This window comes from Taurulus bubalis, assembly GCF_910589615.1.
Source record: "Taurulus bubalis genome assembly, chromosome: 11".
Lineage (NCBI taxonomy): Eukaryota > Metazoa > Chordata > Actinopteri > Perciformes > Cottidae > Taurulus > Taurulus bubalis.
In genome coordinates, this window is record NC_136599.1 from 12,509,148 (window position 1) to 12,520,926 (window position 11,779).

General features: G+C 39.2%; 1 protein-coding gene across 1 annotated transcript in view; it reads right to left on the minus strand.

The window, feature by feature from the left end:
* LOC306743811 (nucleolar protein 4-like) overlaps positions 1 to 11,779 on the minus strand; it is a gene marked incomplete at both ends in the record, with an annotated part of 130,065 nt that overhangs the window by 42,140 nt on the left and 76,146 nt on the right. The window contains one exon of the mRNA XM_079226374.1: positions 5,031 to 5,175. Coding sequence (XP_079082500.1) covers positions 5,031 to 5,175 — 145 coding nt within the window. The remainder of the gene's footprint in view (positions 1 to 5,030; positions 5,176 to 11,779) is intronic.

Here is an 11,779-nt window from a genome sequence, read left to right on the forward strand (position 1 = left end):
CCGTGGTTGCTCATATAAACGGTATGGCTCAGTAAATAAACACAAATGGGTATGTATTTGATTTTTATTAAACACAATTAGAGGCTTTTAGGAAGACACTTCTGCTGTCACTATGAGCAACCACAACATATTCGGAGAGTCACCAGTTAAATATGGTATGAAACATCCATATCGGCTGCGTATTATCTGCACTGTGATGAAAATGAATACTGAATTTGTAAAATAATGCTGGTTTAAAGATGTGTTTAGAAAATCAAAAGGCCCCAAAAAATTAGCCCCACAATGAGCCGCCTGTCTTCGTAAAGGCTGCTTGACTTTTTTGAGATTAATTACTGATCATTTTACTCCTGATGAAAGATATGGAGGTAAAACATAAATTGACAGTGTTTCTTTGCCAAGTGCATTTATTCAGTCATACAGTGTGGACACCTAGGATCCCAGTTAATGTTTTATTTGGGATTAACTGTGTGCATGTCTCAGTATTCCAGATAATACTTCCAAATCCCACATATATTATTCATTCTATTTGTAACAGAGATAATCCGGCTTATTGTACTGTAAATGGTACACAATTTACACAATATACCATAAAAAGGATCCTAAAAACGACAGAGATACTGATGTGCATCTAAGAGAGGGGGATAAGTAGGGACATGCATGAAAGGATGGAACATGTATCTAAAGCTTAAGACAAGTACATTTCTGAGTAAGTTTATAAGAATGGAATTTTAGTGACCTGTATCTGATCTGTTCACATATTCAGAATACAGGAAGATGTGTTGAAAGCTAGCTTGTTAAATGATGGATGGAGGGCGGGGAATATAGGAGACTAGAGGCATGCAAAGATGTCAGGAGGAGTCCACTAATATGTTTGACCCACTGTCTCTTTCTCCTTCCATCTCCCTCGTCACTCCTCCATTAGAAAGAAGGAAGTTTGAATGGAACATCTGTAATATCAGTAGTTGTCAAGCTCAGTATGTCAGATGATCAATATATTGGCCTATCCATCACCCACCATTCTGTTCTCGTTTTCCTCCACTTCTCTCCTCTCCTCTGTCTCCTTCCTAGACAACGTCATCCTTTATCCCTCTCGTCCTTATTTCATTTCCCTTCCCCTCTCCACTCTGTTTTCCCCTCCCTCTCTTCAGTTTATCCCCTGTGGAGAGGACCAGTAATGTCAGCTCCATCTTCTGACAAGCCCTCTCCATCATTTCCCATTTTCTTCAGAACAAGAGGCTCCAGGAAAGGAGGCCTGACACCCTGCTCTGCTGTACAGCAGACAGGAGCCTCTGAGGCGGGTAGGTCAGGAGCACAGTGGGGATCTGTTATGGATGTCTCTCTGGAGCACAATCACACACACTTTCTCACACATGCACACGTAGAACTCTCAGAAAGCTGAAGAACATACGTATCATGAAATGAGTCTATTGCAATTGCAAGCAGATCTAGAGACCCGGCTCACCTGCAGGCCAGTATGAGCTTTGTCCAAGGTTGGATCCTATAGCATTTGTGAAATAAATTCAGAGTGACAGCTCGAGTCAAGGTTAGTCTTGCTGCAGTGCACTGGTTTCCAACTAGCACATCATTTTGTAGCTGTCCGATGGAAACCACATTTCTTCCATAGGAGGGGCTTTTAGTAATAAAGAGGGCAGGATCCTTCTCCCAGTAATGTGGAAAAAAAGGGTGTCACAAAACTGACTCATAAATCACAATGCAACAAAAAAATGTGAAAAGTTAAGCTGAATCATCTCAGAAACAGATTTCTAATATGGTTTACTTGCACAGATTTCCCTTGAAAGTCCAGTAATCTGCTCATCAGACTGAGGCCACTAGCTCTTTTATATATTTCACTTTCAACAAAAAATGTTTTCTGGCCACGAGTCGCACGTTTTAAAACTGCCGGTCACACGATTGGAGGTTTTTGTTTTCAACAATCACTGTTGAGTGGAGCAAAAAAGAAGAAAAGCAAGGTGGCGGTCAGAAGCTCATAAATGTGATTTACTACAGCTGCTGCTTCTGAGCTGGACATAGGCATGTGTGTGTGTGTGTGTGTGTGTGTGTGTGTGTGTGTGTGTGTGTGTGTGTGTGTGTGTGTGTGTGTGTGGACCATCTGCTCTGTTGAAATTAGCTGCCTACTCCAGTTAAATGCCCTGACAGCTTGCTGGTTGGGAAAACACCCACCTGATTTTAACTCTGGAAGTCATATCCACCACAAGCTCTTTGGCTGTGTGTTCAAAACCGAAGCAGCTCCTCGTTGACAGAGGAAAGAGCTGCTGCTGGTTCTGCAAGTTCCCCACAGAGCTGAGGATTTAGTGGGCTTTCAGCAGTGGGAGAACACATTGAGAAAAGTCTAAAATAGTTCAGCTTTTATTTTAAAGAGCGCAGCACTTGAAGGGGTATTATAAAGTGCTATTGCAACAGCAGAAGTTGTGAACGGCACGAGGGTTTTCACGGTGAAGGAATTTCCCCTGCGGTGATAATGATTAGCTCAAAAGCATGATATGCAGCATTATTGACTTTTATTTTGTAAATCAAGATGACAGTTTTAGACTAATTGACTACTTGTTTCTTGTTAAAAGCAGAACACAGAAGTGCAATGAGGCTTTTAAAGTAAAAATGTTGGCACACAAGGTAGTATTGCTCTGGATGAAGGGAGAGCACATGGGGAGAGAAGACGGACCCACCGACCTATGTATATTAATTTCTTCATTGTTGTTGTTGTTCATCACATGTACGATGTGATGGTCAGTCTTTGAAGGATTTGTGCTGGTCCCTCTACCCCTTTTTCTCGGCGAACAGAAGAAAAAAACAGCAAACGTGAAGCACTCCGAGCCAAATAGAGGTCCGTTTTACCACAAAAAAGAAGACATGTCTAAAAACAAACAATGTTTTGTGATGGCACCACAAGGAAATAAAACAAGGCAAGGCTTTCCTCAGGGTGTGAGCTACTTTAAAGGACATATTTTCATTTTTCCAAAAAATATTAAATAAAAAAATAAATGTTCCCCTTGCCCCTTTTCAGATCCATCTATCTGGCCAATGCGACCCAACCCAAGTGTTTCATACATTACTAACACTCCTTTACATTAGAGAATAAGTGGAGGCTCTGCTGCCTGCCTGTTTCCTTGGATTGAAGTCTAATTGATCAGGAAAGACACTTCCACTTGGCCTCTCAGCTCCTCTGAGTGTTGGCATTTGGACGCCTACAACCCTCTTTTGGCTTCCATAAGAGGTGTAGGGAACAGAGTGACCTTTTAATGACAAGGCCTTATACACTCTGCCACCTACTGTAGCTGCTCTCTCTCTCTCTCTCTCTCTCTCTTTCTCTCTCTCTCTCTCTCTTTCTCTCTCTCTCTCTCTCTCTCACACACACACACCTCACTCCCTCCATTTTCCCATGATGCAATTCTCTCAAACCATCTCATGCCACTTAATTACCTTCAATCTATTTTATAAGCTTTTCTCTTCCCCCCTAGTAAACCTGCAACAACGTCATCGCTCCCTTTTCTCCCGTTCCTCATTCATATGGTTTTTGCATCTGTCATTATATTTAGCATCTCTGAAAATACTACCTTTTACTAGTTACTGAGGGCAAGAAACTAAAATGTTTGCAATTGTCTATCCCGATTATTTGATTTTCATTATTTCTCTACATACTGTTTTGAGGCAGCATTCGTGCCAAGTTATTTTCTCTGCATTCTAAACTGAAGGTATTTAGGATCCTTCAGATGTTAGTGAAGACATTTAAAGTAGATTTGAAGCAGAGAGGGGCACTGATTGAGAAAATAATCAGCATATGCATTGATATTGAAAATATTCATTAGTTACAGCGAGGGATGCTGATTTGTAATTTATTTTCTGACCATAAACTGACCGTCTTTAACGGAGCATTCACCGTTAACCGATAAGATTAGCGCTTTGAATGCAGGGGTGCTATAGTTAGTGTCTAACAAGCCGCACAGCTGCAACGATACATGAAAACATGCGATTCATCAAGCAAATCAGATTTGCTCCCCTTCCTGTGTCACTGGCAGGGCCATTAGAATATACCACTCACAGCTTGAAGTGCATTATACTTTTTTCAAGTCAAACAGAAAAGGCTGAGCTTTTTCTGGAGGGGAGCTTAAAGAAACGGAAATAGAGTGTTTCAGACAGAGACAAATATACAAGTATATTCAGACAGAGAGTATGAGGAAAAATCTTTCACTACATTACTGCCGTAATGTCTTTGCTCACAAAAACACAACTACATGCCCACTCAGCACTGGGTAACGTGCATTGTGCACACGCACACACACACGCACACACACACACACACACACACACACACACACACACACACACACACACACACACACACACACAGGTATTTGCTGTATCCTTGCAGCATTATGAACCAATACGGCGGTCTTCAAAGTGAGCGCTCCTCACCACAGGATGCCTTTCAGTGCAGAGAGAGCTGAGTAGCGTGACAGGCAGCAAGAAGCATAAAGTAAAAGAGAAGTAATAGTAATGTGAGAGAGAGAGGGGGGAGAGGAACTGACAGAGGAAACAATACAAGTGAAATGGAAAGCAAAGGAACAGACACTTAAGAGTATTGTATCCAAGATTTTTGGCTTAGAAAATAAAATGCCATGAGAACGTGAAAGAAGTATCAACATGTGCAGGGAAGGGAGCCGAAGACACACCCAGTTGATTCTGATTTGGGCTCATTTTCCTAAACCAGCGTAGAATTACAAATACAGTACAGGAAAGCACACTGCTAATGCCAACTAATCGTTAAGTTGTTAAATGTTACTAATTTAGCTGCTGGCTAGTTAGCTATCTAGCATGCTAATTCCACTAGGCATCACATAAACTGCAGTTGGGGGTTTGTTGGTGACGTAAGCTGCCCACATATACGCCAATATACAGCCAATAGCAAAATTCAATTGCAATTCAACCACTATACATAGTATAACACAATATGCACTAAAACGTTAAGATTTTGACTAAATATCCATACACATTAACTTCCTTCTGGACCTTACCGTCCTCCTCCTTGCTGTGTGTGTTCTGGCGCATCCTCTCTCCTCGGGTTGGCGGGCTCAGGTCAGACGCTGCTCCCACATCAGCTGCTAGCCATGTGGGCTCGCTCATCTCTGCCTCCTCCTCGCTGCTCAGTGAACCGTCATCCTGAACAGAAGTGACGAAACAGGAACATTAGACAGACATATTTCCATACTAACCTAGAAATAGTAACGTTCCTAGTAAAGTTCCTTTCAATAATGCGACAATAATGATGTAAAAACTAACCGTCCCTCTAACTTCCCAGATCATATTAATCAAAATAATCCCTATTAGATTTTTTCTCTGATAATAGTTCACCCCTGTATTAGACAAGCTACATTTCTATAGATTGAGACCAAGGTATTATACAATCAAATGAGTCTAACAAAATTTCATATTTCAAGCATTTAGCCATCAATTGATCGACAGAGTGATGCTCTCTTTGGAACAGGGAAAGGATCTTTAATCACAATAATAACATTATGTGGCTCATTAAGTGTCTAAATGAGACTACTAAACATCATCATATCAAACTAGTTGTGGCATGATATCACAAGACCTAATAAAAACATAAACAAAAACACATAAAAGTGGTGTTCATTCATGAAGTTGCTGAAAAAAAACTGTAAGTATCAGAAACGTTTGTTTTCCACCAAGCTTAATTTCTGCGGTAATCCAAAAATCCCATTTGCATTTTGCCGATGGCTCCAGGGCAATTCCAATTTTTGGGTTGGCCGATACGCCATCCCTGCAGAACTTTATTGAAAGGGTCTCATGAGAGAGAGGAATATATGTCGCCTGTGTTAATGAACGCAAAAGCACATTGGTAGACGAGTGTGTAGATGATCACTGGGGAATTGTTGGAAATAAAAATGTTTCCTCACTTGGTGTAAACAGCATTATAAACCAGATACCAGATACCCAAAGAAGAATTCATAGAAAAGCAGGGAAAGCCTAAACTAATAGAAGATATCTTCTGTAAAGCCACCGAAACTCAGATTAACCGCCTTTTCATGAATGAAGCTGTTTGGAGCCACATTTAATCTCTCTTTTCTCTGCTTTGTCAGAGTCAGCTTCCATGGGAGCATCCATGACAGCTGCTACGCCGGTTTAACCCAAACATCAGAGGAAACTAGAAACACGAGGCAGAGACACGGCAGGCAGACAAATCAAACATAACATGCTGCTCAGTACCTGCAGGCCGTACTAGAAGCAGGAACATCGCACTGAGATGTTTTCCCACTAAACTCAGAGCCAACTTCCTTCCCCCCCTCACACACCTTTTCATCTGTTCAAAAAATGCCAGTCAAAAGCTACGAAAAACTGAGCATGAAAGAGGTCATGAAATTGATATAACCACTGTTAGATCAGCTGGTGACTGACAGAAGGAGACACATAGAGAGTATTTCTCTAAAAACGTGGTAAACCTTTAGGAACACATCTCTTAAGTAGTGTTTTGACTGTACATTAATTTCCGTTTAAGACAATGGAAAGACCAGGCGGCAAAGTGGAAGTGCCTTAAACCTGCCTCTTTCTAATGACGATAAGGGGGAGACTCTGATTTCTGTGAGAAAATGACTCTACTTCTCACTTGATTTATTACATAAGGACACATTATAAACATGCATTTATGGTCTCAATTGATAGTTTCAAGTCTTCTTCAACAGAGCATGATATTCATTTAGTAAATAAAGGTCCCATTTAGAGTAAAATAAATGATAAAACCGGGTATTCTTTCGGGCGGGCTACCTTGTAAATGGACAGGTCGCTACCCCAGGGGTGGGAGTTGTCCATGTTTTGGTCTTTACCCTTTAACCCTTTCAAAGTCTGTTTTCAGTTAATTAAAAATCATCCTTGTTTATAAAAAAAAGAGGTCTGAAATCAGTAAGGGTGTCAAACAAATAATACTGTGACCTCCAGAAGCTAACAGCTAGGGAAAACATATGTACAGCTGTTACATTACTTTGTGGCAAATACACATGGAGGGATAAAAACACTCCAGTGGTAATGTTCAGAACCTCCAGACAAGAACAAGAATATTGGATGATTACATTCATAATGACAGCAAAAAAGCCATTGTTAAGGCGGATGTGATTTTTTTTTCTTTATTTCAATGTCATGCACACTAAGAAAACATAAAACATGAGACACATTATTGTCCAATACTGACACAGTTCCTGGGATACTTGACCATGAGAACAAACCATACACATGTATATTAGTCAGTACCACGCCGTTTTCAGTCTTCTTAGATGACATAAAAGACTGGATGTCCCACACCTTTTTAAAATGTAACTTAGACAAGACACAAGTTCTTATCATTGTCCCTGAACACACCTCAAAACAAATATAGACACTCCTTAACCCCCTCACTCCCAACATGAATCAACTACAAAAAAGCAGCATGTTATCTTGGCTGTTACTGTGGCTTGAACCTGGAGTAGCAGTATACGGAAAGCAAAGAGACACACACAGACACACACGCACACACACACACACACACGCACGCACACGCACGCACACGCACGCACGCACACGCACGCACACGCACACACACACACACACACACACACAAACCTGTTATCAGCATCTAAGGAGACCTGCACTCTCAGTAATGAGGTCCTGAGTGCTACAACCGCCTTTTATTACACACACATGTACGCACACAAACAATGAACAGATTAATGAATGAGCAAAGACCTCTATGACACTGGAGCTAAGATACAGTAAAATGCTCTTTTCATGACTGTTGTACACAGTTGGACTGGCGGCTTTATTTTAAATGCATGCGATGCATAATTCAAAAGCCTCCATGTGACAGTGAGATAAATGTTGCAAATAATAATGAGCTGCTCTGCAACAGGAGTGGCTGCAAAACAGAGGTAATGAAAACAGACAGTTAACTCTAACGTTCTACTTATATGCAAGGTTTTTCCTGCACAGAGACTTACAAGGTGGCCACCTGCGTCAACTTTCGTCTCGCCTCCAATGTGCAACAAAACTCAGATGGAAAATACAATTTTCGAACAAGCAGTGCACCGGGAAAGCTGCTGCCAAAATGCCAAAGAGGAAGAAAAGAGACGTCTGTTTTGGGGTTGCCACAGTACTGAAAAATTTAAACAATTTGAAAAGGGAAGTAAAATGTTCAAATTAAATGATCTTAAAAAAGTATAGGCTATGTGTCATAAAAGTGTACGAAAGGGAATTACATATAATATAATTATTTTTAGAATACTTTTGAAATACCTAAAAAAAACAAGATGAGATCTTCATTTGTGTAAATGCCATTTTGCCAGAAGAATCTAATAGTTTTACGAGACATTTAGTGTATCAGTATTTGGGTCATAGTATCACCCTCCAACAGCTTAACCATGTCATATGATATGCGACTTTAGTACACTTATGGAACAAACATGGTCCAGGACAGTACACATGCATGCGTGTACATAATGGTACCACGTACGCCTCATTTTGAGCCAGGAAAAAAACTGATACGAGTATAAAACTAATTGCACGAAGAAAATTATCAATGACAGTATCTCTACTAATGTAGTACTGGACATCATGGGAGCAGAGTTTGGCAGGGAGGTGCAGGGTCATTAGGTTCATGGAGAGGTTTGGGGGTGGGTTAGATAATCTTTTCTCCTTAATACGGCCAGCTTTAAAATAAGAAGCTTTTTTACAATTAAGGTTAGGGATGCAGACTAGCAACAGTGAGTTGCATTATTTTAACACATCAATTATTACCTTAAAAAAATTACCAATATGTAAAGTTAGAAATGGCTAGTGACACCTTTGTTAATGTGCCGTTTATGTGTTTTTGTCATTTGAACAAACGTGCTCTAAGAGTAAAGACATCCATCTTATATATTTTCTTTTGGTATCATGGAACCGACTTATGATTGAGAGTCTCAGAAAATACATATTTCTGCATCTGGATTGATAAACTCTCATTCAATTCTCATATAGATAATATTGTGTGCCGACTCAGGCAAAAGGTTGGCTGTACCGAAATAAAACCATCTTCCCTACGTTTGTTAGAAAAGGCTGTTGAGGCAGTTTTCATGTCAGTCTCGGACTTCAATGACATGATTTATAGGCACACATCCTTTTCAGCTCATAAAATGCTGGACTCTGCCTTGAGATATATCACCAGTGATGTCGATGGTACTCATCGTTATCTTTTATATCTTCTCTCCACGAGAGACGTGAAACTGCCTGGTATCTTTTTGTCTATAAAACCCTTTCTAGAAAATTACTATATTACTATATCTTATTATCTCAGACTTGCTTCGTCACTCAGATGTGTTTTATCAGACACATCAGTAGAGCATGTCTGATAAAACATTAATATTGAAGTTTTTACTTCAATATTCTGCCAGCTAAGTCTGAAAAAATAATTTTAATACACCTGGCATCTGCAACAAAAAACACCTCCTTAAAAATGTATACATCCCAACTTCTACTTGTACTTGTTTCACATAAGTGGAACACCTTATAATAAGCATTAATAATAAACTATACATTGATAGTTAAGTATATTCCTAATATCTAATAATTATTTGTTATTAACAATGCATATTAATACATAAACAATTGCATCATTAATAATGTTTACTAATTATTAGTGATACTATAATATATATTATTATATAATTAACATAATATCAATAGCATAAATTACAGTGTAATATTAAATAATTAGTCTATAAATTACATTTCATATTATAGCTGATAAGAGACAATAACATTTACATTCTGATTATGTAAGTAAAATATTTATTCACAGATTGCAGTTGTACTGATCAATAACCTTTGATAAACAATATAAATGTAATTCTTATAAACTTAAATATTACCAAAATTAGTTGCAACTCTGTACACATTTAGAAACATTACACAAATGGACCAGATTATTAACCATGGAACATTTATGTATAAGCTATGTCAATAATGTTAACATTTAAAATACAAAATAATGCTTATAGAATCTTTAGAAAGTATTTATCAGCATTTAACAAAGTATTATCAAACTAAATAATGTTTGAGTTTGTTTACAAAAGTATTTATTAACATATACAAGGTATCATTAGTTGCAACTTTATAATAATGTTTATAGATTGTCAACAAATTATGAATTAAAGGTTCACAATAAATTTGGTAATTATTAACAAATACTTATAAAATGTTATGAAGTATGTTGTAATAATGACAATCTATAGCAATGGCAGCACATGTAGATTCTACGGCCGGTATCTCCCATAGACTTTGCGACATGTTTGTCTTATTTTGTTGTCATTTTCTCTTAATTACTGGAGCACTTATGGCGCATGACAGAATCCACTCATCAACATCAAAAAAGGAAGCTTGGGGATTGGATTAAGTCCAGCGGACCACGAGACGATCACCACCCATGACCGACCACCCAGCCGGACCAAACGAATGCCCCAGAAGGAGCAGGAGGAAAGCTGAGATGGAAGCTAAGCTAAAGCAGCGACGACCTAAAGCTACTCTTTCCTTTCTTTTGTTGATGTAATTGACTTGATGTCATTGTGAATGAGGGTCGCCCCTTAATGATCTCTCAAGTAAAAATAAAGGGAATGTATGAATACTTTTGTAAACATCAAAGTCCTCCCTCCATGTGCAGCTAAAGAAGACAGAATCATTCACAGCTGTTCCAAACTGAAAATGGAAAAACTTGCACAGATTGGAATAGTAATCTCTGGTTAGGCTTTTTAAAATCTATAATTACTTAATGTTATGTTTTCTCTTTGAGCAACATAACCAGCCACAGTGGGATGTTTCTCTTTAAATCAACAGACAACCATTATCCTTATTATTGTCACTGCCTGTGGAATTTAAAGAATGAACTACTGGCGGGGATTCCACCGCTTCCTGTTAAAGAAAGAAAGACAGTTGTGTACATACAACTCTTGCTGTATATACACAGGAGTCCATGTGGCAGCACTGACCCATATCTGTCCATTAAAGAGGGTTCTCAGAGGAGGGGTTTCCCTGAGCTCGTCAAACTGGATTAGCTTCCTCGTTGCATTCAGGCAGTAAGAGACTTCACACACTGACAATACCTGGTAGCATGAATGTAGGTCTGGGAACAGCCGAGCTATCCAGAGAGCTGTCATTTACTCAGAAAGCCTTCAATCCACATTGCACATCACTGTGTCACTGTGTCTCCCCCCCACCTATCTGTGCATCATCATGTTTTAATGTGTAAAACTGTCTGCTGCAGGTTCCAATGTATTACTAGAATTCTACATGCCGATATTTACAGAGGACACGGGAATCAGAAAAGGCTTCAACAGTTCCCAGTATTTTTCTCCGAAACAATGTTCAGGGACCTAATTGGTGTGCAGCTGTGTATTAGGACTGCCGCTAATGCACAGCTAAACGTAATTCCAGGATGAAAAAAAGAGGAAAAACTCAAGATTTCCAGTGCTCACATTCCAGACCTGTTATAAATATGCAAGTTTGTGAGCGAGTCCGTGAAGTTACAGCTCGGCATGTTAATCAGCTTGGAGACTATTCTGAGTCTGGTAATTCACCAAAGCCAAGCACATGAATCAACTCCGACAAATGATCAAATGAGACATTATTTTAATCTACTCTTAATTCCTTTTCAATTCCTATCATCACTAGCTCACATTACCTCAATTTCAATTACCATATAATCTCAATGCTATAATCACTGGTTAGCCCTAATCTCTTCGCCGTG